At 44.3% G+C, this 26,846-nt stretch overlaps 1 protein-coding gene across 10 annotated transcripts in view; it reads right to left on the reverse strand.

The window, feature by feature from the left end:
• Positions 1-26,846, reverse strand: part of mthfsd (methenyltetrahydrofolate synthetase domain containing) — a 63,843-nt gene that overhangs the window by 29,429 nt on the left and 7,568 nt on the right. For 4 of the 10 annotated variants that reach the window (XM_068049124.1, XM_068049120.1, XM_068049122.1 and 1 more), the window contains 3 exons: positions 26,640-26,743; positions 23,307-23,420; positions 8,216-8,329 (listed from right to left, as the gene is read on the reverse strand). In XM_068049124.1, the coding sequence (XP_067905225.1) occupies positions 8,216-8,329; positions 23,307-23,420; positions 26,640-26,702 (291 nt within the window). In that variant the 5' untranslated portion in view covers positions 26,703-26,743. Of the gene's footprint in view, positions 1-8,215; positions 8,330-23,306; positions 23,421-23,450; positions 23,565-24,415; positions 24,470-26,639; positions 26,744-26,846 lie in introns of those variants that run through there. The other 6 variants (XM_068049121.1, XM_068049128.1, XM_068049125.1 and 3 more) reach the window with 6 other exon arrangements.

A 26,846-nucleotide genomic window follows, 5' to 3' on the forward strand; every position in this document is an offset into this window, starting at 1 on the left:
GGCTGAATTTTATTAGCGCGCCGCACATTGTGGTAGTGTGCTTTGAACTCGGCGGCCTCCTAACATGGAAATGCTGCAGCTGAGCCCCAGCGATATTTCGCACGGAGGGCTTGCTTAAATGGAGTAGGCTGCCCCGGATGACGTAGAGGGGGCGGCCGTTGCGTCCCTGGCAACAGCGTCTGGCGCCACCCTGCAGGCGCCATTTTTACAGGGCTGCAAGCCCATAGGAGAAATTTTAATATTTAAAAAGTTATTTTGTGCAGCAATATGTATAAAAAAATTCAATAAATACTGGAGGCCCTTTCCCCTCCCTCCCCCCCAATGTTTGTTTCCGTGGCATTGCCATCAAAGGGAACTTTATTCCTAACCCGCACTTTCACCCCCAACCTCTTAACATTTGCCCTTCGACCCCTTCCCACCAGCCCCACAGACAATAAGATGTATTATTCCTGTTCCCCCCCCCCCCCACTTCCCACACTGATAATTTCAGTCCTCTCCTCTCTCCACCAGTGTCTCGCCTCGGAACCCGAATTCCAAAGGCTTGCGAGTTGCAGCCGGCGCCAGTAGTATCGGCGTGGGATGGCCACCGTGACCAGGTAGGTTCATCTGCATGTTTACTTATCTAATTTTAATATTTAAATGAAGGTCTCCCCACCAAACAAATATTTTGCAGCCCCCCCCCCACCCCCCAATCCCCGACGTTGAGGGGCTAGTAAAATTCAGCCCTTATGTTTCAGTTTTCTAAATCGCTTGCTAGACCCCGTTTAGTTAGACCGCGTTTAGTTCTGGGCACCGCAGTATATATATATATTGATCTTGGAGGGAGTGCAAAGCAGATTCACCAAAATGAAACCTAAAAGAGTTGTTAGGATTCTGATGAAAAGTAATCAATTTGAAATGCTAACTTTGTTTCTCCGTCTGCAGATTCTGCCTGACCTGCTGAATATTTCCAGCATTTTCTGCTTCTATTTTAGACTTCTAGCATCCACAGTATTTGGCTTTTGTGAATAATGATTAGGCTAGTCTTCTATTCCCTTGAGTTACAGAAGATTAAGGGGTGATCTAATTGAGTTGTTTATGATTAAAGGAATGGACAGGGTAGATAAAAACTAGTTCCTCTGGTGGGGAAAGTCCTGAACAGGGTGCCATAAACTTAAAATTAGAGCTAGGCCATTCAAGGGTGAAGCCAAGAAGCCTATCTCCACAAAGGGTAATGGAAATCTGGAACTCTCGCTCAAAAAACTGTTGAGGCTGAGGGTCAATTGATCATTTCAAAACTGTTACGAAAAGGGCTTCCATTTTTTAAAATATTTTTTTTTGAGGACTTGTGTTAAAACTAAAAAGATTCCATGACCATTTTATTTTACCAAATTCACTGAAAGGACACTTGAGATGTTGTTTGAAAACAACCTATGCTGGAAATGATGTGCTTTAAGCTCAATAAACAGCAGAAACATTGGTGACCTGGGGAAGATGTTTACAGAGAGGCCACATATCAAGGTTTATGGAGGTCAGGAGGTTGACTTTCTGTTTGAGGTTTAGATATTGTTTTCAGTTCAGTTGAGGTGTGAACTGTTCTGAAGAAAGTTTGATTTTTTTACCTGCCAAGGAAAAAACGAAACCACCAACCTCACCTCTTTCTCTACCTCTTTGAAGAAACCCTGCAAAGGTCCAGTGTGGGACAGCCAAAATCCTTGGTGCTTCATCTCTCCTGAGAAGCTGAAAAAACCTGCTAAATTAATTCTCAACGTTGCCTGAAAAGAACTGCTTTAGAAAAGATCCCAGTGACCAGTCACCGTATACCCAGAACTCTTAATACCCTGACCTAACAAAAATTATCAATCTCAGTTTTGTTATGACCGAGGTGGGAGGAGTGCACTGTGTTTTCTAGTCCCACTTCTCCACAGGTCACAACATACATTTTAAAAATGTTTACCCAGTTACCGATTTGGTCAATCATAGACTCTACTCTTTATCCCAGAATAAAATACACCAACCAGGTTTCTTTAATAAACACAAAGTTATCAGTTTATTATCAGACAGGATCCCAATGACCAGTCACCGTATACCTGGACACCAGACCAAAAGGGACAACTGACATTCTTCCATATCTTCTCTTTTTTTCTTCAAGAATTAGCAAGTATTTGGTCAAAGTATTCTTTTTTTGTAACAGACCTCTGCAGGGAGAACTTCGGTATTTTTTCCAGTGTCTGTGTGAGTGTAATTGGGGAATTTAAAAAGGGAACTTTCATCTTTCAATCTGAGTGTTAATGATTTGCTTGATTACTGGATAAGTCTTGTTTGATAATAAACTGAATTTTTTTGTTTATTAAAGAAACCTGGTTGGTGTATTTTATTCTGGGATAAAGTGTAGAGTATATGATTGACCGAATCGGTAACTGGGTAAACATTTTTAAAATATATGTTGTGACCTGTGGAGAAGTGGGACTAGAAAAGACAGCGCACTCCTCCCACCTCAGTCGTAACAAAACTGAGATTGATAGATTTTTGTTAGGTCAGGGTATTAATAATTACGGAACCAAGGCAGGTAGATGGAGCTAAAATACAAATCAGCCTGAATGGCAGAACAGGCTCAAGAAGCTAAATGACCGTCTCCTGTTCCGACATTCCTATGAGTCCCATTGGGATGAACAAGGATTCTGTTAAAAATCCAGCTGTAATATTTGAAGGCACCTTTAATGTATTAACGGATCACTGACCAAGATTTTCTTTTTAGAGCAACAGTGACCACAAACAAAGGATTTTTTGTGATTCACCTAACCAAAAAAATGGTCTGCTGATAACGGTTTTACAGTGTGTTGAGTTCTATTTACAGTGAGTTGAATTTTGTGAACGTCTTGTCATGGCAAGAAGTTTTAAAGGAGGAATGTTTCATTGGTTAGATACAATGGGTATAGAGCAGGGCATTTTCTCATTCTTTCAGCAGTTATTCGTACACACAATATCCCAGCCAAAGCATAAGCTTTTTCTAAATTCCTTTCCTCCGGCTGCAAGTTAGTGGAGACATGATCAGGAATGTCGGTAAAATATCTGCAATCTCTGAAAAGACTCAAAGGTGGAATGAATCTATTGCTTTCTTTTTTAAGCCATACAGGACAGGAAGATCCTGCATTCGAATCCTGGTCTGGGGTCAGAGAGTAGCTTACTACAAGTAGCCTCAGCAGTCTTGGGATGCCATGGAGAAAATCAGTCAGGATTATGACTCCTGATTGCTATTCATCAGCTGCTCCAGGAAGAGGGCATGTACATGTCTGCATGCGTGTGAGGGAACGGCAGGTAAGGACACAGAATTGTACAGTATAGAAACAGGCCATCCGTGCAACTGGCCGACGCTGGTGTTTAAGATCTACAGGGGCCTCCTCCCACCTTACTTCATCTAAGCACATTAAATAATTCCTTTTATTACTTTCATTCTCATTTAGTTATCTAGCTTTCCCTTAAATGCATCAATCTATTTGCCTCCATTAATCCCTGTGGTAGTGAGTTCCACATTCTAACCATTTTCTGGTAAAGAAGTTTTCTCGAGTTCCTGACTGGATTTATTGATGACTATATTATTTCTATTGTTCCTAGGTTTGAATTCCCCCAACAAGTGGAAACAGTTTCCCTACATCTACCCTATCCAATCACTTCATAATTTTAAAACCTATCAGGTCATCCCTCAGACTTCTCTTTTCGAGAGAGAAAAGAGCGCCAGCCAGCTCAGTTTTCTGATAGGTTATAACCTATCAGTTCTGGTATCAACCTTGTAAATCTTTTTTCTACCTTCCCAATGCCTCCACATCCTTTTTGTAATATGGAATCCAGAACTGTACACAGTGCTTTAAGTGTTGCCTAACGACATTACCCCTGAAATAATCAAGAGTGCCAAGCCTGCTATACTCTCAGCACTCCATGAACTGCTTTGCCTGTGCTGGGATGAGGGAGCAATACCACAGGACATGCGCGATGCCAATATCATCACCCTCTATAAGGGTGACCGCGGTGACTGCAACAACTACCATGGAATCTCCCTGCTCAGCATAGTGGGGAAAGTCTTCGTTCGAGTCATCTTAATCAGGCTCCAGAAGCTGGCTGAGCATGTCTACCCTGAGGCACAGTGTGGCTTTCGTGCAGAGAGATCCACCATTGACATGCTATTCTCCCTTCGCCAGCTACAGGAGAAATGCAGCGAACAACAGATGCCCCTCTACGTTGCTTTCATAGATCTCACCAAAGTCTTTGACCTCGTCAGCAGACGTGGTCTCTTCAGACTACTAGCAAAGATCGGATGTCCACCAAAGCTACTAAGTATCATCACCTCATTCCATGACAATATGAAAGGCACAATTCAGCATAGCGGTGCCTCATCAGACCCCTTTCCTATCCTGAGTGGCATGAAAGAGGGCTGTGTTCTCACACCTACACTGTTTGGGATCTTCTTCTCACTGCTGTTCTCACGTGCGCTCAAGTCTTCAGAAGAAGGAATTTTCCTCCACACAAGATCAGGGGGCAGGTTGTTCAACCTTGCCCGTCTAAGAGTGAAAACCAAAGTACGGAAAGTTCTCATCAGGGAATTCCTCTTTGCTGACGATGCTGCATTAACATCCCACACAGAAGAGAGTCTGCAGAGACTCATCGACAGGATTGCGGCTGCCTGTAACGAATTTGGCCTAACCATCAGCCTCAAGAAAAAGAACATCATGGGACAGGACGTCAGAAATGCTCCATCCATCAATATCGGTGACCACGCTCTGGAAGTGGTTCAAGAGTTCACCTACCTGTAACCAGTAACCTGTCTCTCGATGCGGAAATCAACAAGCGCATGGGAAAGGCGTCCACTGCTACGTCTAGATTGGCCAAGAGAGTGTAGGAAAATGGCGCACTGACACGGAACACAAATGTCCGAGTGTATCAAGCCTGTGTCCTCAGTACCTTGCTCTACGGCAGCGAGGCCTGGACAACGTATGTCAGCCAAGAGCGACGTCTCAATTCATTCCATCTTCGCTGCCTCCAGAGAATCCTTGGCATCAGGTGGCAGGACTGCATCTCCAACACAGAAGTCCTCGAGCCGGCCAACATCCCCAGCATATACACCCTACTGAGCCAGCGGCGCTTGAGATGGCTTGGCCATGTGAGCCGCATGAAAGATGGCAGGATCCCCAAGGACGCATTGTACAGCGAGCTCGTCACTGGTATCAGACCCACCGGCCGTCCATGTCTCCGCTTTAAAGATGTCTGCAAACGCACCATGAAGCCCTGTGACATTGACCAAAAGTCGTGGGAGTCAGTTGCCAGTAATTGCCACAGCTGGCGGGCAGCCATAAAGGTGGGGCTAAAAAGCGGCGAGTCGAAGTGACTTAGCCGTTGTTTAGGAAAAAAGACAGAAGCGCAAGGAGAGAGCCAACTGTGTAACAGCCCCGACAACCAATTTTATCTGCAGCGCCTGTGGAAGAGTCTGTCACGCTAGAATTGGCCTTTATAGCCACTCCAGGCGGTGCTTCACAAACCACTGTCCACCTCCAGGCACTTACCCATTGTCTCTTGAGACAAGGAGGCCAAAGAAGAAGAAGAAGAAAGAATCAAGGTTCTATAGAAGTTTAACAACAGGCAGAATTATGCTTGGTATATTTGCTGTTGAGACTTGTGGCTGTGGGAGAGAGGAACTGAAGGGCACCTAGTGACCATGCAACTGTACCCCAGCAAAGTGAAGAACAATGCAGAAAAGTATAGAAAATTAACAAAAGAGAAAGGTGGAGAAACTGAGTGGAAATGCTCACACATTCAGGGGATAGATGTTTTTCTACTGCCTCCCATGTTTGTTGGAAGTCACTGGGATGAGAGATTAAACAGTCTGCCTTCTGTCATTTTTTTTTTTAGACATACAGCACTGAAACAGGCCCTTCGGCCCACCGAGTCTGTGCCGACCATCAACCACCCATTTATACTAATCCTACACTAATCCCATATTCCTACCACATCCCCACCTGTCCCTATATATTTCCCTACCACCTACCTATACTAGGGGCAATTTATAATGGCCAATTAACCTATCAACCTGCAAGTCTTTGGCATGTGGGAGGAAACCGGAGCACCCGGAGGAAACCCACGCAGACACAGGGAGAACTTGCAAACTCCACACAGGCAGTACCCAGAATTGAACCCGGGTCGCTGGAGCTGTGATGCTGCGGTGCTAACCACTGCACCACTGTGGACTTAAAAGATCCCATGGCTGTATTTTAATAAGAGTAGAGGAGTTGTACCCAATACTCTGGCCAATATTTATCCCTCAACCAATATCACTGGCATAATTATCTGGTCATTGCTGTATTACTGTTTGTGGGAGCTTGCTGTTCCCAAATTGGCTGCCATGTTTCCTACACTACAACAGTTAATTACACTTCAATAAACAGGTACTTCATTGTCTTTGGGAGGTCCTGAGGTTGTGAAAGATGCTATAGAAATGCAAGTCTTTCTTTCTTCCTTTGTATAAGTGCAAGCATTTCTTTCCTGCTGTAAGCCAATAGGGGCTTGTACAGGATCATAACAGTGGCTCCAAGATAACCCATATTAAGCTTTCCATCGATAATTTTCATCCTTCGGGATGATGGGGGAGGAAATAGAAAAGCTGGATAACAATATTCCAGTAGAGGTAGAAATTCACAGCAGAACATATGGAACTGCTCAGATTCAAAAGCCACCTCAGAACCTTTCTAAACACTTGGTGCACCTGTTAGCATGTAAATGTGTAACCAAGTAAAAATGCACTGAAGGGTGAATATTCGTCTTAAACAAATGAAGACTATTTGAGTAACCCAACTGATATTTGAAAATGTTATGTGTAAGCTTGTAAACAGAGGCTTCTCAAAATAACAGCCCTATCAATATAAGAAACAAAAGAGAACTTAAATATTAACTTCACATCAGCCAGATTTGAACAAAAAGATCACAGTTTCAGTTAGCACACAGTGCCAGCACAAGGAGTTAACCTTTTCCAATGGAACGCTTGTGATACAGTCACAGGTATCATTATACCAAGACATGTGACCACGTTACTGAATCTAATGGTTTGCTGTGGATTCTCTGCACGTTTTTTCCATGTCTACTTCTCGGTTAATTCATTAACAGTTCATATCCTGTCACAGCGGCAATTTTATGTGGCTGGTGACCCTGTTAATGAAAGACCCATCATTACCTCTTAACTTCTTCCTCTGTTAAAGGCAATTGTTTTTGTGTCCTCTCATTTATTCTCTACCAGATCTTGAATCAATGTAACCACTGCTCCAGTTTGTGCCCTGTTCCAGATCACTTGAGCTGCCAATCTTTAACTAGCTGTTAATATTTGCAGGCTCCAATTGATTGCCGCTTCCAAGCAGTAGCAATCGGTGTACCAGAAAGAAACACTAGGTGGTGCTCGACTACCAGCAGAGCCCTCAGCTGTTGGCAATGAAGAAAACTATTCCCCCTAGTCAAAAGGCAACTACCGCTCAGTTTACTGGCGATGAAAAGTCTTTTGAATTGGGTCATCACAACATAGCAAACAGTTATCGAATGAAGACATCTAACAAAAATAAAAAAAGTTTGAAAACTGAAAGGACCGCCTAGAGTTTTCAGGAAGGCTACGCTTTTGGAACAGTCTGGCCATGTTTACCCAAAGTTCATAATGTTGATTTCATCCTTAGATTATTTTGACAAAAATGGATAAAGTAATTACTTTAGTCAGTTTAAAATCCTGTGGATGAGCGCTAGGTATAGTGTGTTTTCCTGGCGAGGGAAATATGTCAGTTTCGGAATTTTCCAACATGTAGGTTTTTGTGATGGCCAAAACTACAGACTAAACTGAGTAACTAGTGCGCACTTCAAAGAGTATCTGAACAACTAGTTTTGAACCCCGTCAACAGATTCCTTGATCTTGAAACTAAATAGGCCGCTTGTTGCCAACACACCTCATAATTAGGGCAAATGAGCTGTTGATCAAAAGCTGGCTTTTTTTTTTAAGCATCCCCAAAACTTTTCCGCAAAGTTATAACACTCAAGCAGCAACACAGGTCTACACTCCAACACAGATGTGTTTAGGGATGTTGGTGATGAATGTGGAAATTTGTGGGATTTGCTGTGGAATACTGTGGCACACCAAATCACTTGCCCTGTTTAGAATTCATCAAAGGGTTGCTTAAAATATGAAAAGAAGTTGGTTTGTTACTGGCGTACCCACCTGAGCGGTAGAACATACTCGCAGTACTTCCTTTGAGGCCCCATGGGGTGGGACAATTTTGTTGAACAGTCCTGTTCTCAGCCGAGGAGTTGGAACCAACAAAGTTTTTCTGGCCTAAAGTAGTAAAGAGTACCCCAGTTATATCTTGACACATGCATCTTATTACACCACTGTATCTTACCACACTATCCACAGAGATTACAGTAGCTTACCACACTTCTCCCACTTTAATGTTGTAAAATTGGAAAGTGGCAATGAACAGTGTCTGTGGGATCTTCAACTATTCTGCTGATCGCATTTTTCAAAGGATCTTTCCCTGCAACTTTGAAGGCTCCTCTCTACACAGATACACATAGAACACATTATAAAAATAGCTTTTTTTTTGATTAGGAGTGCTCCTTGTATTATTAATGTATTATAATCCTGAAGGCATTCACATGCTGGTTTATAATTCCAAGGTCACAAGTAACATTGTATTTTATCAAATGGCAATTTTTATTGTGGAGGCCTGGAGAGTCAATGTCCGTGGGCTATTCAACCAGTAGGGGAGTACACCAAGCCTGCCCTTGTCCTCACCCAAGATTCAGATTTACTTTACAGTGATCAGAAAAAGGGAAGAGTAGCACAGAGAACAGCTGCCTTCCTTGGCTACTGATCAGTTTAAGAAATTATAGAATCATGGAAAGTTTACGGCATAGAAAGAGGCCACTTGGCCCATATCGTCTGTGTGGAGAAACAAAGTAGTCATTAAACTGACAGAATAATCCATTTCAATATCTCAGAATTGTATCCAAATTGCTGACTTCAATGTAGCTACTTGTTTAGATGTCAATATTGTGGAGTTTTATAGTTCTAATGGATTGAAGCAGCAGAGTGCAAGGCAGCTGTGTATAAATATACTTTACTTCACAACAGCGAGATGCAAGTCTGTAATTATAACTTCCCTAATGAATACCTCTTCAAGGGGAGGTGGTCAGCAAAACTGACGGACTCCCCAGAGAGAGAAAACAAGATATATTGGGGAGCTGGATTGTAAGAAGCCTTTGATCAGCTTCTCAGTCCATCATCTCATCTTGGGTGAGGGGAAGAAAGGCTCACATGTCTATCATCTACCTGATAGAAAATTGTTGTTTAACTGTCCACCACAAATATCCCCATCCTCAATACAGTCATAAAGTCGTACAGCATAGAAACAGGCCCTGTGGCCCACCGCGTCCATGCCGACCATAATGCCTGTCTATACTAATCCAACCTGCCTGCACTAATTCCATATCCCTCTATGCCTTGCTCATTCAAGTACCTGTCCAGATGCCTCTTAAATGTTGCTACTGTTCCTGCCTCCACCACCTCCTCAGGCAGCTCATTCCAGATACCCACTATTCTTTGTGAGAAAAATTTACCCCTTTGCTCCCCTTTAAACCTCCTCCCTCTCACCTTAAATCTATGCCCTCTAGTTTTAGTCACCCCTACCATAGGAAACAGACTCTGGCTATCTACCCTATCTACGCCTCTCATAATTTTATATACCTCTATCATGACCCCTCTCAGCCTCCTTCGCTCCAGGGAAAACAGACCCAGCCTATCCAATCTCTCTTGATAACTCAAGCCCTCCAAACCAGGCAACATCCTTGTGAATCTTTTCTGCACCCTCTCCAGCTTAATCACATCTTTCCTGTAGTGCAGCGACCAGAACTGCACACAGTACTCCAAATGCGGACAAACCAACCTTATGTACAACTGTAACATGGTGTCCCAACTCTTGGACTCAATGCCTCGGCCGATGAAGGCAAGCATGCCATACGCCTTCTTCACCACCCTGTCTACCTGTGTTGCCACTTTCAGGGAACTATGTACTTGCACCCCAAGGTCTCTCTGCTCAACAACACTCCCCAGGGCCCTGCCATTCACTGTATATGTCCTACCCTGATTTAACTTCCCAAAATGCATCACTTCGCACTTGTCTGTGTTAAATCCCATTTGCCAATCCCTTGCCCACTTTCCCAGTTGATCTATATCCTGTTGTAACCTCCGACAAGCTTCTGCACTGTCCACTATACCACCAATTTTGGTGTCATCTACAATTTGCTAATCATGCCCCTTATATATTAATGACTTGGATGTGAATGTATGACAAACAACAGAGGGCCCAGCACCGATCCCTGCGGCACACGACTGGTCACCGGCCTCCAATCTGAAAAACAACCCTCCACTACCACTCTCTGCCTCCTCTCACCAAGCCAGTTTTGTATCCAATTGGCTAGCTCACCCTGGATCCCATGTGTTCGAACCTTCCGGACCAACCTACCATGCGGGACCTTGTCAAAAGCCTTGCTAAAGTCCATGTAGACAACGTCCATTGCCCTGCCCTCGTCAATCCTCTTGGTCACCTCCTCGAAAAACTCAATCAAATTCATGAGACATGATCTCCCACGCACAAAGCCATGCTGACAATCCCTAATCAGACCATGCCTTTCCAAATGCATATAAATCCTGTCTCTCAGAATCCCTTCCAATAACTTTCCCACCACTGATGTAAGGCTCACCGGCCTGTAGTTCCCTGGCTTATCCCTGCTGCCTTTCTTAAATAAAGGCACAACATTAGCTATCCTCCAGTCTTCCGGTACCTCACCCGTGGCTAACGATGATGCATAAATCTCTGCCAGGGCTCCAGCAATCCCCTCCCTTGCTTTCCATAGCATCCTAGGATACACCTGGTCAGGCCCTGGGGATTTATCCACCTTAATGACCTTCAAAACCTCCAACACCTCCTCCTTGGTAATGTTGATATGCTCCAGGATATCGCTATACCCTCCCTTGAACTCACTAGCTTCCATGACCTTCTCCACGGTAAATACAGACGAGAAGTATTCATTTAATGATGGGGGAGCCCATCACATCAATGCAAAAGATAAGGCTGAAGCATTTGCAACAACCTTCAGCCAGAAGTGCTGAGTGGAGGATCCATCTCAGCCTCCTCCTGAAGTCCCCAGCATCACAGACGCCTGTCTTCAGTCAATTCGATTCACTCCCCGTGATATCAAGAAATGACTGATGACACTAGATACTGCAAAGGCAATGGGCCCTGGCAATATTCCGGCAGTAGTACTGAAGACTTGTGCTCCAGAGCTTGCCGCCTCCCTAGCCAAGCTGTTCCAGTATAGGTACAACACTGGCATCTACCCCGCAATGAGGAAAATTGCCCAGTTATGTTCTGTACACAAAAAGAAGGACAAGTCCAACCCGGCCAATTACCGGTCTATTCTCCATCATAAGTTAAGTGATGGTAGATGTCATCAACAATGATATCAAGCTGCACTTGCTTAGCAATAACCTGCTCAGTGACGCTCAGTTTGGGTTCCGCCAGGGCCACTCAGCTCCTGACCTCATTACAACCTTCGTTCAAACATGGACAAAAGAGCTGAACTCAAGAGGTGAGGTGACAGTGACTGCCCTTGACATCAAGGCAGCATTTGACTGAGTATGGTATCAAGGAGCCCAAGCAAAACTGGAGTCAATGGGAATCAGGTGGAAAACACTCCGCTAGTTGGAGTCATACCTTGCATAAAGGAAGATAGTTGTGGTTGTTGGAGGTCAATCATCTCAGCTCCAGGACATCACTGCAAGAGTTCCTCAGGGTAGTGTCCTAGGCCCAACCACCTTCAGCTACTTCAACAATGACTTTCCTTTAATCATAAGGTCAGAAGTGGGGCTGTTCACTGATGATTGCACAATGTTCTGAAGCAGTCCATGTAGAAATGCAGCAAGATCAGGACAATATCCAGGCTTAGACTGATAAGTGGCAAGTAACATTCACGCCACACAAAGGCCGGCAATGACCATCTCCAACAAGAGAGAATCTAACCATCAATGGCATTACAATTGCTGAATCCCCCACTATCAACATCCTGGGGGTTACCATTGACCAGAAACTGAACTGGAGTAGCCATATAAATATCGTGGTTACAAGAGCAGATCACAGGCGAGGAATCCTACGGCAAATAACTCACCTCCTGACTTCCCAAAGCCTGTCCACCATCTGCAAGGCACAAGTCAGGAGTGTGATGGAATACTCTCCACTTGCCTGGATGGTGCAGCTCCAACAACACTCAAGAAGCTCGACACCATCCAGGACTAAGCAGCCCGCTTGATTGGCACCCCATCCACAAACATTCATGCCCTCTACCATTGATACAGTTGCAGCAGTTTGTACCATCTACAAGATGCACTGTAGCGACACACCAAGGCTCCTTAGACAGCACCTTCCAAACCCGCAACCTCTACCAACTAGAAGGACAAGGGCAGCAAATGCATGGGAACACCATCACCTGTAAGTTCCCCTCCAAGTTACGCACCATCCTAACTTGGAACTATATCGCCGTTCCTTCACCGTCGCTGGGTCAAAATCCTGGAACTCCCTTCCTAACAGCACTCTGGGTGTACCTACCCCACATGGACTGCAGCATTTCATGAAAGCAGCTCACCACCACATTCTCAAGGAAATGAGGAATGGGCAATAAATGCTGGCCTGGCCAGTGACGCCCACATTCCCATGAACGAATAGAAAAAAATATTGTGGGCTGCTGTGTGTGAGGCTCTGCATTGGAGGATGCCAACAGCAAATGTACTCTTCAAGTGTGTGTTTGTGCCTGGGTTTGTAGGTATGTGTGTGGGTATTAAGCTCTGTAAGTGAGTGTGTGCTCCCATGTGTATGTGCAGGAGGATGGGTGTTGGGTGTGTGTAGGGAGAGGGGGAAAGGTCAGAAGGGGTACAAATTTAAATAAGGCAAAACTATATATATCTTAAAGGGATTAAGAAACACTGAAAGCATTAAGATACTATCACCCTCCTTGCAACTGTTCTTCATGAAGCAATGGGAAAACTCGCTGGCAAACCATTAACACAATCCACTGACATTTTACAAGTCAATGAGCATAAGTTCAAACCATGCATGCGATACTTTAGAAGGAAGGAAGCTTCAGGAAAGTTCCAAAGCAGAGTTCAAAGTCTGGTTTTGATTGGTAACGTCACAATACGATTGTTTGGAGCAGTCCTTTAATGCCCTCAAAAGCTGCAGGCAATTTAAATCAGCAACATTACATTAACAAGAGGCATGAGCATTGCATTTTCCTTATTGAAATAAATGTTTGCAACCACTTTTGTGCCTTGGGGGAGGATGTTATTAAAATATTGATGGATTATTTTACCAGAAGAATTTCAAAATTACTGGAATTATAACCATTTTTAAAAAAATATTCGCTCATGGGATGTGGGCGTCGCTGGCCAGGCCAGCATTTATTGCACATCCATAACAGCCCTTGAGAAGGTGGTGGTGAGCTGTCTTCTTGAACTGCTGTGGTCCTTAGGGTGTAGGTACACCAACAGTGCGGTGTGTAATACTCTATGGTATTTGGGATTTACTGGATAAACCTTTTTGATAACTACATTTTAACCTTGTGTAGAATTGTTGCTCCCATATAGGGGCAAGAATGAAGGTGGGCAGGCTCAAAAATTCGCACTGCCGGCCAGCATACTAGTTTCTCGACACGATCCCGCCCCTCGGCTATTTTCCTGGAGGTGGGATTGGAGTCGGAAGGGCTACCCGCCCACAAGCGACGGGAAGTTAATTAAGGTGAGTAAATAGCCCATTAAGGCCAATTGTCAGAAGCAGGCTGGAGGCGGCCTCCCGCAGTAGACCAGGAGTCCAGTGCTCCAGGCAGGCTTTGAGGCCCTCCCAGCCTGCCTGGCCACAGCTGAGGCCACAGGCCACCCTGTAGAGGGGTTCTCCCTCCAGAATGGCAGCTGTGGCCAATTTTTAATCTGCAAAGTTTTAAAAGTTGCTGTCTGGATACCTCGAGATGGAGGCGCCTGCTCTCTCTCTCTCTCGCCTGAAAAAAGGCAAGCTGCAGTTCTTTCCAAGCTGGAGACTACCTACTGGCCCTCCTGCCGTCCTTAATTAGCCAATTTGGGGAAAATCACTGCCGGCTGACTGTCTCCTACGGTGGGGCTCCCGGCACCAGGCCAAAAAAAGTGGAGGAGGGGGGGGGATTCCTGCCACGGCCAGCTGGAGCCCCTCCCCACCCCCGGAGCGATTCTACGACGTCGGCCGATTAGCAGCCCGGCACTAGGATCCCTATCTCCCCGTCTCTTTAAAGACGGGGATACCACCTCCAAGAGCTGCTGGCCAATCACAGTAGTATTGGCAGTGCCACTGGGAGAGTGGCCACTGCCAGTTCTGCACAGGCCTTGTTTCAGGCCCAGCGCTGGAGATCCAGACTTCAGGTAAGTGAGGCGGGGTCGCCTGGGCCAGTTTGGAAGTGGGGGGGGGGGGATTCAGGCTGCAGGGTGGGTGTTGAGTACAGGGGGAAGGAGGTGCCAGGAGGCGTTTTGTTTGCTGGTAAGGCCCCTCCTTGGGCCACAGATTGCCCTGTGGACCTCCCCTGCCCCCCAACCCACCACGGAGGCCTTCAATGCCAGCGGCGGGGGAGAAGAGGTCCTTACATGCCTGTTAATAGGCCGCTTAAGGGCCTCAATTGGCCTCTGAGCATGAAGGCCATTGTCGGCCTTACCCGCCCCTGACAAAATTGTGTTGCAACGGGGAGGCAACAGACCCTACGCTTCCCGCCTCCCCTCACAATTCTATGGGTCCCCTATCTCAGAACCCGTCTCGGGTGCCCATAAAATTCAGCCTAGTGTGAGGTCACGACCCCCATTTGACCCCAACACGGGGTCCCAACCCAAAACCCTGCCCCTTGGGTCTGTGGTGCAAGGAAGCTATCGGAAAAAGGGAGGCAACAAGTAAAAAAAGTTAGGTTTCAGAAAGTTCAGTAAAATTCTTTAAACCCAAGTGCCACAAAAGTGGCAAAATTTTTTGAGGAGTATATACATAGCAAACGATCAAATGACCTGATAATTGGCAACAAGCACAGATACTACTGCCTTGCCATTAATGGCTTATTTCACATAATCTATTGCTAAACTGACATGCATGTCCCCTGGTCCTATTTTGGAGGAGCAGTGGAGGAGAGGAGAAAGTATAAAATGTCTCTATTATTCTCCCCCTTTCCGGTCCATGTGCTATTTGATAAGCCACCTACCTCTTGCGGCTGACAAACTCCCAAGACTACTAATGCAGCTCTTCAATTGGATGGCCAGTTCATGGCTTGGTCCAGTACACTGAGGCTCTCCCTCCAACTTTCTTCACATCTCTTTTCATAACCATGGAAAGGAGTGGAGGCCAAGCACCTCCCATAGTAATATTACGGAGATCTGGAACTTGGCAGAGGTTGATTGCGGTTACATCAATCCTGCCGCCCATTACTCCATTTTGCTGCTTAATGGTGCTCCAGTGTGCTTTGTCATCCTCTCGCCCCTGTTTTAACGATCAGATAATTCCTGTTGGCATTTTAAATATTTTGGTAGTGTTGTGTATAGTACAGAGCTGAGCTAGTTACCACTGCTATCTCATGTCACTGAAAGTCATGTCTGTGGTCACGTGTTCCATCATTCACTCTGGCCAGCTCTGAAAAATGGAGCCAAAATGGTGAGCAACAGGAAGGAGCAGCAACTGGGAACAATCAAACAACTGGCTGGAAAAGAATGGAGTATCCTTAAGAAAGGACAATGGGGGAAAAGGAGCAATTCATCAGTGTATATAGTGCCAACCAGGACTCAGTTAGTAGCACTCTCTCCTCTGAGTCGGGGGTCAAGTCCCACTCCAGAGACTTGAGCACCAAAATCTAGGCGAACACTCCAGTGCAGTACTGAGGGGGTGCAGTGCAGATGGAGGTGCTATTTATCGAATGAGACGTTAAACCAAGATGTCACCTTCTCTCTCAGGTGGATGTAAGTGCTTGTTGGCACTATTTCGAAGTAGAGCAGGGGAGTTATCCCTGGTGTCCTGGTCAATATTTATCCCTCAATCAACATGACTAAAACATTATCTGGTCCATTATCTGGTCAGTATCACATTACTATTTGTTTGAGCTTGCTGTGCACAAATTGGCTGCTGCGTTTCCTACATTACAACAGTGACTACACTTCAAAAGTAATTCATTGGTTGTAAAGCACTTTGTGACGTTCCAAAATTGTGAAAGGCGCTATATAAATACAAGTCTTCCTTTTATCAACATAGTTTGGCTATGAGGAAAGTCAGTGGCTGCCAGTCAGTTGCTGAATGAGTAGACAGACAACAGAACACTGCAGAGTAGATGAGGAATAGGAAGTGGAATGCCTTTGGACAGCTACAGATCATCATGAGCCTCTCAGTTTGTATCCAGCACTCCCTTCCAATTTAGAGAAAAACATTTTTTCTCTTTCTTTTTGTCTTTTACTCTTTACGACGCAATATATCTTAGTGATTAATAAAACAGGGAATATAAAAAGCAATGTATTATTGGCTCACCTGCATAACTTTGTTCTTCTAATGTGCAAGCACAAGGATGAACAGGGTCAAACTGACCCACAGTAAACAGGCAATAAACACCAGAGTTGTACTGATTTGTGATAGCAATGGACTATCAGATAACTGATAGAGATATCACAACACTGCTTATGTTAACTCACTAATATTTGTAATACAGACTTAAACTTCCCAGAACATAAACATTCTGTGCACTTAATCATATGCAATACGCAAGAAGAAATGGCTGAACATTCTGCATTCAGAGTGTGCTTTGTTTTCCAGAGCAATTTTCAACTTCTTATGAATAATATAGGTATCGGGACAGATTTTACTACTTAAGCTTGTGATTCATCATAACAGTAACATTACGGCTTTAAATCTAAAATCTGTTCAAATACATTCTGAAATAGCAGCATTTTATTTATCTAAGTAACCAAGACATGGATTGCATATTAATAACCTCCCCATTACACTTGGGTACAATAAATTGTAAATTTGAACTGCTCACACTTTGTTTCTTCGGTCCTTGTGGGTTCCTCCCATTAGATTTAATAATTGAACATCTTCTACATTCCATTTGTATAAACATCCAAGGTATGACGTTTTGACATATTAAAAGCACACTGCAGCATTCCTTGGAACCTGACTAACCAGGCACTATCAGTTTATTACCAATGGCACTCCTCCCCCAAACAGTTGCCCAAGTCTGCTAATTCATAGCATGCATTATATAGGTGACCAGTCCCCAGAAACCAACAGCCAGCCACCCCATAACAACCGTGCTGGTAGACTGAGAGGTGATTCTCTGCACTATACCTATATGTGCACACAAGTGATATCTTGGCATTAAGACAGCCTGGATATGTGCCCAAGGACAAAGTAAAAATACTCTGCAAGCAATGTGGAGGAGTAAGTCAGGACTACAAGCAGCTAGCTTGGGTTCTCCTTAAGTTCATGTTGAAATACTTCCCTTGCCTGAGCCCATTTTTATTATGGGGTCAAGTAATCAAGTATCCAGTCTGGCAGCAGTCAAATTGCTGACTTCAATAAATTACTGTATATGACCTCCCAAGTTGTAAGATGTTTTAATGCGCCCTACTCCAATTGTTGAGCTACAAAGTAACCAGTTGCTACCTTTTCATATCAATAAAGCTTTTATCATATTCTGCAGAGGAAACAGTTCACCTGATGTAATATTAGTTTGCCTGAACATGAAATTAAAATGTTATTCATTTGATAGTGAAGCCAGTATGATGGACTCCAAAGGAAGAAGAGAAACTTGCAATTGATGTTTTCATGATGTGCTCTTCACAATAAATGACTTTTAAAATGTAGTGGCCACAAAAATTTGGCTCCATAAACGCAAAGGTGGTGACGAAAAACAGCAGAGGGCCACGGCTGACTCGGCCAACACCAATCATGTTTTTTCAGGATGATAGTATGAACGTTCCGTGCATGCGGCGGAAGTATGGAGATCGTGACGTCAGTCGGTGTGTAACACTGATTTGATGCCCCACTTATCATTTTGGACCTCGCCCCTTCTTAAACATGCACAGCTGCATGGAGGACCTCCCCCGCCCCTCCCACCAGTGCTATTTAAAGGAATTGGCATGCAACTTGCAGGTGAGCTGCTTTTGACTATTTACTTGCTGTTGCAGAGTTACTGGAAGTACTGCATTCTTGGATGAGTTGTGAAATGTTGGTTTCGTCAGCAAAGAGTGGTGCTGGATGCTGTGAAGGAGTTCTGTGCTTCTGAAAGGTACACCACTTGCTCCCAGTCTTGGGGATTATCATTGCAGTTCCCCTTGGGTTGCAGCATAACAGGGAGATGGAGCAGAGGCAGCAAAGAGAAGCTGCTAACAGAGGGGGGAGGAGGAGAGGGCTTTCAGCAGGAGGCTGTACCCACCTAGAGTCTTCAGGAAGCACTTCTGCTACTTGCACCTAAGCCAGGAGCCAGACTCCTCCATGCTCCTTGACAGAGGCAACCAGCTCTCTGCCATGTCTGCCAATGCACCAAGCATTCCTGTGTGCACTCCCATCAGCCTTTTTCTGTACGGCACCCCATCGTAATCCTCAACTGAGTCCCCAGCAACAGTACTCGTGCGCGACTTCGCCTTCTGGGGAGCTAGCACATGCATTATCCTTTCCCCATGGCCTGGCTGGAGCTCCATCATACTCTGTGATTGACCATATGCAAATCCTGTCTCTGTACTACCCTCTAGGGCACTGTGTCACTATATGAGTTGGTGGCTTTGAGTGTGAAATTGCATGATGCTGCTGCTTCTGCCTCAGTGTCGTTCTCTTCTAACTCTTACTCTTCCAGTGCTGACTTTCCAAGAGTCAATTCTTGAAACTGAAAGGAGAAAGGCACAAGGGTAGGGTTACAGGCAGGGAAGGTGGGAAAATAAGAGGTGCCTGTGTGTACAGCAGTGGAGATTGTGGGATGAGGGGGAATTGAGATGTGAGAAGGTGGAATTGGTAGGGACATCCTCAATGATTGCAGCTGTGATGCTGGCCAAGGGCTTTGTTGTTACTGCACCCATAATGCAGATTATCATCTCCTTCAAGTGGATGAGGACATGCAGCCATTCCTGTCCACGCCAGTTCATTCTGTTGCCTCCTGCTTGTCCTGAGAGAGAGAGAGAGGGACAGCGAGAGAGAGAGAGGGAGACAGCGAGAGAGAGAGAGGGAGACAGCGAGAGAGAGAGAGGGAGACACAGCGAGAGAGAGAGAGAGAGACACAGCGAGAGAGAGAGAGAGACACAGAGAGAGAGAGAGAGAGACACAGAGAGAGAGAGAGACACAGAGAGAGAGAGAGACACAGAGAGAGAGAGAGACACAGAGAGAGAGAGAGACACAGAGAGAGAGAGACACACAGAGAGAGAGAGACACAGAGAGAGAGAGACACAGAGAGAAAGTGAGAGAGACAGAGAGAGCTGTCAATGAATGTGCGATTATGTGTTTGGGTGATGTGCCTGTTATAGCTGAATAGCTGTCAGTGAGTGCGAGCTTTGAGATATGGGTGTGAGGCTTGCAACAGTGCTAGGTGTGCGAGAGTGAAATGCAGCATATGAATGTTAGGCATGTGCCCTGATTGCTAGAGCCTGTTGATAGTTCAGTGATTGGGGGTGTGCTGCATTCAACAGTGTAGAAAGTTGGTGGTGCAGTTATTGGGAAATGGCATTTGAAGATGCATTCACTGACCTTGACCACTCACGTGAAGCCAGTGAACTTCTTCAGCACTTGTGACCAGGTCCTCGGCACCAGATCCCTGGCATTGAGCTCAGTGGCTCTCTGTTCCCATTGCCTTCGCAATGTCTATCTGGAGGGCCTCCAGGATCCTTGCAGATAGAACACCTAAGCATCTGGAGAACCTAGGAGCCCTTTCTCTGGCCTGCAGTGCCATTACTCAGATTTCTTCATGCTCCTAAATGTGTTTCTTAATCAGTTGAATGAACTGCTGCAGTGTGAATGCACTGCCCTTTTAAAGGAGGTGCAGGCTGGCTTTAAGTAGTGCAGGCTAGCTTTAATTGGTGCTAGTCTCACACAAACTAGGCCCCCTGCTGAGCGTGCAGCCAAACAGCAGCTGCACGCCTCTATCATGAAAATGAGCAGGAAGCACATTACTTTCAACGGGTGCAGGGTAATCACACATCATGATTCCTTCACTCATTAATGGGCCTTATCAAATTTTTAGCCCATTGAATTTTGTTCTGCAATTCAATGAGGGAGCCATTCTGAACTAACGTTCCACACACAGCATTGCCACAAATGACCAGTCAACCTATTCTCTGGTAATTGAACCAGGACACCGGGTGAACTGCTGCTTTTTAGGTTAATGTCTCAACCAACGTCCTTCAACGATACAACACCCTCTCAAGACTGCAAAGTTAATGTGATCAAATCCTTGTGTAGAACTTGAACCCACAACCTTCAGAGTCAAGTGTGCTATCAACTGAGCCAAACACAAGTTATTATACTTTTAGAATAGACTATGTGGACTGGATTTTAATAGCGGCTGCAACTCACGGCGAAGTGCTTTGCAGTCAGCGGTCCGCCCGCGTGCAGTGGTCGCCACTGATACCCCGCGATATTTTGCGCGGGGGCTCATTTAAATGGAAAGCGGGGAGCGGCCGCCCCCGATGACGTCATGGGGGGCTGCCACTCCATACCCAGCAATGGCGTCTGGGCTTTTTAAAGTCCTTCACTAGCATTTGCATTTTTAAAAGGAACATAAGTTCAAAATTAAAGTTACACCTGGAGTAACATTTTTACTCTCCTCATTTACACCCCCATGGAAGCATCGATTTATTACATGCCCATTCCCCCCAACCCTCTAAAACTTTTGTGCAGATACTGAACTTTCCCTCCCCGACCTTTATTAACTTTAAACTTTAACCCCTTCCCACCATTCCCCCCCTGCAAAATCAAAAGACTGTTCCCCATTCCTCCCCATCTGCCTCCCTGAGAATTACACTCCTCCACCCTCCCCACCAGTGTCTCGGCTTGGTTCCCCAAACGGGGATCCGAAGGCACGGGACTTCCGGCCATCTGCCGGAATATTGGCATGGGATGGCCACCCAGTCTAGGTAGGTTTATTTTATTTATTTGAATACATTTTGCAACGCAAATGAAGACCCCCACCGCTCGGCAGTGGGGGGGCTGCACCAAGACTTCGCCACCACCAGTAAAATTCAGCGGGGCCTTCTCGGCACAGGGATCGAGGCATGTCTCTCCTGGCAGAATTTTCCGGGCCCCCCCCACCACAACCCCCAACGTCGGGGGGCTGGTAAAATCCAGCCCTGTATGTTTGTAATTTTTTTTTTTAAAGTAACATTTCCCCTTTGCTCAATGCATAGCATTGCATGAAGTGTTTCAGAAAAATTCTGAAATTCACAAGATGACTATCAATGAAAATAAAGCTATTTTTAAAATCACTGATTTACAGTGGGATTTTACCATAAAATCATTTTTTCTATTCACGATACTTTTATTAATGAGAATAATTTTCAGTTCCATTTGACTTCCAACAAAAGGTATTTCTAACCACTACCATCAGCAACCCACCACCCCGAGTCTTCCCCCCTCTTCCCTCCAGAGCTGCTGACCTTAGTTCCAGGAGGTTAGTATTCATGCGTGTGTCTTCCAAATGTTGGATCATGGGGACATCACACCCAAGCCTGATTCCATCTTATGAGGCATTTGTACATGCATATTTCCAGGAAGGGTCACTGGAATCAGGAAAGGAAACGTTGGCTGTTCACCGCCACCTCCCCCCCTCCCCCACCCACCCCCCAAGAGGAAGAGTGGTGAATCATAATTCCTCCCCTTTACTGATATACGAACTAACACGGCGTGGACTGAGGACGGAACATAAAAGCTTCTTGGTCTATATGACACAATGGACTGAATTTTACGCCTCCCTAGTGGGTCGGATGTTAGCGTGGGGGCGCCGAAAAATTGAGCGGGAGGCTTCGGGAAACCTACCCACCCCACTCCCGCCTCCTGTCAACTTTATGGCAGTCGGGTGGGTAGGAAAACGGTCCGCCCACCCGAGGTCAATCACGGCCACTTAAGGGCCCTCGCCCACCTCCACGGGTATTTTACCCATGGCAAGCGGGCGTGCTGGGGATGTGAAAGGCCGCCCAGCGATAACTGCTGGCCTTTCCGAGCGCCGGGGGGGTGGGGGGGGGGGACCATGGCAGTCAGGCACAGGTGCCCGATTGAGGGCCGCCCCCGCCTCCCAACCCACCCCTGGGACCCAAGACGCCCGCCCCCTCCCCCCAAACGACTACCCTAGCCTCACCTGGGCACGATGAACTCCCTGGAGAGGCATGCCCAACTTACTTTCCCTCCTGGTTCCATGTCGTCCGCTGGGCTGCAGTCCCAGCAGTGGCCACCGCTCCCGGTGGCGCTGCTGGGACTAAGAGCTGCTGGCCCGCTGATTGGCTGGCAGCTCACTGAGGCAGAACTTCCTCTGTCAAGTGGATGGAAGTCCCACCTCGAGACAATTAAAGCCCGGGGACCCGTAAAATGCGGGACGGATCCCCGGGCTAGGCAGAAGTGGGTTTGCCACCAACTTTTACATTGGTGGCAAATTCCCGTCTGCCTAAGGTAAAATCCAGCCCAATGTTTTTTTTTTTACAAACAAGCCATCTCAAAGAGCTATTTCATGAATTTCTGCAGATACAGCACAGCTTTTATTAAAATCTCAATTACTAGGGTATCTGAAGAGGTTGCATGGTGGTTTTGAATGATAAGACTATCACTTAAAATCATCAACACCCGCACTTAATTCAGCGTCTGTCGGACAATCATCAAGACTATTCAAATGACTGTCAGTTTGCGCCCATGATATCCTGCATCATGGATTTCCAATTTCAACCTCTACGGCTTTCTGGTTTATTGAAGAAATAGAAAACGTTTGAGAATTTGCCTCATTTCAGAAATGGTACAAGGAGTAGAGGGCAATGATGAAGAGTTATAATAATAGCTATTGCTATCATCATTTTATTGAAACAGGTTGGCATTCATAGATATTCACATTGGAAATATCAAAGTGGTAGCAATTGTAAATTAAAGCTTTTCTAAATAATCATCTGTCTCTCTTGAACAAAAAAAGCTTCTCAATTCAGGAGGTTTAATTTGAAACTACTGTGTTTAAGTGCTTGGCTCTAAATAACCTTTTACCTGGAGTGTAGCTAAACGGACTCCTTCTAGTGGCTTGTCAGGATCCACCTTCACCTCCCTCATCTTGATGAAACAATCTAGGTTTTTGATTTTGTTACAGGCATCATGTGCACCCTGCAGTGACAATAACAAACAAAGACTTACTTCTAGCGTGAGCAAACGGACATTTTCCTGTGGCTTGTCGGGATTTACTTTGATAATCCTTGCGTTTTTGAACTCTTGCAGATTTGGTAAATTTTCTGCAGCCCGGGCAGCCCCCTATTTCCAGAAGATGTGACGAATTACAATTAAAAATAACCACCGGAAACAGACATGGTTTATTATATCTTTATTTCCCCCACATTTTAAACTCTTCGTCCTCCCTTACAGTGCATTAACCTTTTTACCCACATAAATCTCCCTTCCCAGTACGTCCTAAAAAAATCTAGATTACACAAGGGGTTATATTTCACTGCGGTATTTGAACACTGAGAATAATGCAATAAAACTGGAGCACCCACACACTTAATTTTTCCACTTGTGAACAATACTTTCAGAATAAAATTAGTTGAAAAAGCATTTCTTGCACTCTTGAAAAGTGCATAGAAGGACACTTTAGAAAACAAAAAAAGGAACATTACCAAAATGTAATCCTTTGTACAAGATAAAGCATAAAGCAAGACTGGGTGGTACGGTGGATTATTCACAAACACTTCATGTCTAAGACTTCTTGTAATCCAACCCAGATAGATGAGCTGAAAGTCTCCTATTTGTTCACTGCAAAGATCCCACTTGGAACGCAGTCTCAATGGGTTTGCAACACAGAAGTGCTCAATTCAGCATTAAGCAGTCAATCTACTCAAAAAGACCACTGGATAGCTGGTGTGGGAAATGACTATCACACTAATGCAGTACAAGTGCTAGTCTTGAAGCACATGTTTAAGGCAAATTAGAAGCAGTTTTCTGGACCTAACTGCACTATGCATGAGATCTGAGAGTCTTTGATGCCAACACTGACACTCAGTAACTGAGATGCCAAGGGTTTCATTCTCCCACACTAAAATCACCAGGACAAGCACAACTCACAACAAAAATAATAAAACTGATCTTCCAAATCTTCTCAAACTAACCTCTGCTATGTGCTGGAATCCAGAATGCTATGACGCAAGAAAGTAAACAGTCAGCGGAGCTAGTTAGTGATGACACTGCTCAGTTATTTTATGCAAGAGCCTCTCGCTTTCACTCCTTTCCTTGCTCTTTTGTACAACACAAATGACCCAGTGCTAAATTACCAAATTGGGAGCAAGAAAATGTTCTAGTCGTAAGCACTGACATCCCTCGCAAGTACAAAATTGATTAAATGAAAACAAAGATAACAGCATGGCTAGAATAAGAGACTGCCTACATATGTGGAACCTGCCTGACTCTGTATGGGCAAAACACAGGCTGTAAAGGCCAAAGAGATCAGCAGGGCTTTCAGCACCCACTCAGTTTCTGTAAGCAGCTGCAAGGGATATATTTAATGTTCACTCCCAAAATTTGATTGTGGTTGGTTATGCTGCGATGACTCAATTTTTTGTTTTATTTTCACTCACAGAATGTCACTAAAAAGGTTGGTTTTTTTTTTAAAAAACCTTGATTGATAACCTAAATCCTTATTATGAAAACAGTGATGCAAGAAATTATGTTTTGTTGAACACTTATGGCATAATGTTAAGAATTATTTTTTGAATTGCCAATCTGAATACCTCACAGTCTAACAGAAATTCTGATCTAATATTGCATATTATTGTAATAACTCAATACAAATTCTATAAATGCATCCAGACTCTGTGCAATTGAAAAAAAAATATTTATTGTGATTATCTACATCTTGATAAATCAATTATATTATCAGTTATTTATTTTCTCTGATCATCAGTATCTCTAAATTCCTGAAAGTATGATCCTAACATAGGTTAGAAGGGGAAAGAAAACATTGGTGCATCCATCTAAATTTTTCCCACACCTACATATGTTACCTCCGCAAAAAACTCCAGCAAGTTAGTTAAACATGATTTTCCCTTAAGAAATCACTTTACTTAATTAACCCGCATTTGTCCATTTGTCTAGGGTGAAGATCATTGGGTGCCAGATATTTGTCAACTTTCAGTCGATTAATTTCTCCAATACTACTTTTTTACTAATCCTAATCTCTTTCAGTTCCTCATTCTCATTCGACCCTTGGATCACAATTATTTCAGGGAGACTTCCTGTATCTTCCTCTGTGAAGACAGGCAAAAAGTAAATATTTAGCTTCTCTGCCATTTCTCTATTTTCCATTGTAAATTCTCCTGTCTCTGCCTGTAATGGACCCACATCTGTCTTTGCTAATGTTTATCCTTTTTACATGCCTATAGAAGCTTTTACAATCTGTATTTACATTTCTTGCTAGTTTGCATTCATATTCTATTCTCTCTTTCTTTATCAATTTCTTGGTTGCCCTGAGAAGGTGAGCTGGGGACCTTCTTAAAGCCTTGTTATTCTTTGCTGCAGCTTGATAAAACAGAGTAGCTTGCTCCACCATTTCAGAGGGCAGTTAAGAGTTAACCTATTTGGTGTGTGACTGGAGCCACACCAGGTACAAACAGCAGATCTCCTTCCCTAAAAGACATTTGTGAACCAATTAAACTTTTACATAAATCCCATAATTTCAGTCACTTTTTTCTTTATTGTTGCCAGCTTTTTATTTCCATACTTTTACCTAGGGCCAATTCTATTCTTATCAATGATTCTGTTACCTCATTTTGAAATGCATCAAAGACAATGATGGCTTAATACTGCAGATTTTACATTAAGAAAGTTTGCAATTATAATTGATTATTTTACAGAACAGTAGAATGGGGAGAATGGTGTGAAAAAGAAAATCATTGTTGTAGGGCAGGATAGCTTCAAGTACTACTTATAGTAAACCAAGGCAGAAATTGTCTCAATAGTAGATATGGAGTCCTCACTTAAAATTTAAAAGTAAAGATTGTTGATTAAAAACTGTTAATACTAACAGTTCTTTTACATGTAGGTTGTGTTAACAAATAGTATTGTACCAATCCAAGAACTCAACTGAATATTGCTAGTAGGCCCTAGATTTTCAGCATTTGTCAAAATCTTATGATCATTTATTAAATCAGTTACATAATGCCTCAGGTAACACTAACTGGGAGATACAGGTTCAGTCTGCTAAAGGTTGTGAATTCATCAAATGAGGTTTGCTGATGATTTTCCCAGAATGAATTTGACATGAGAACTTGAAATTTAAGAGGCAAATATATAAGAGTTATTAAATATAAAGCTGTAGAGGCTTCAAAGTGCTTTTACCTTGAAATTAGGAATTCTGTGATGAACTGGTCTTGGGAAGTTTGCCAAATTGTTTTCTTCCATATAATCCCAAACCTTCTGGCGAATATCCCACTTAGAGACACCTAGGAAGAATTGATTAAAAAAGAATCTCAGGGTCTGAAATGTCATTTCAGAATTACAACTGCCTTATGCTGATCATTGGTAGGAACAAGATGGTCAACAATC

Source organism: Heterodontus francisci, chromosome 17 (genome assembly GCF_036365525.1).
Source record: "Heterodontus francisci isolate sHetFra1 chromosome 17, sHetFra1.hap1, whole genome shotgun sequence".
Lineage (NCBI taxonomy): Eukaryota > Metazoa > Chordata > Chondrichthyes > Heterodontiformes > Heterodontidae > Heterodontus > Heterodontus francisci.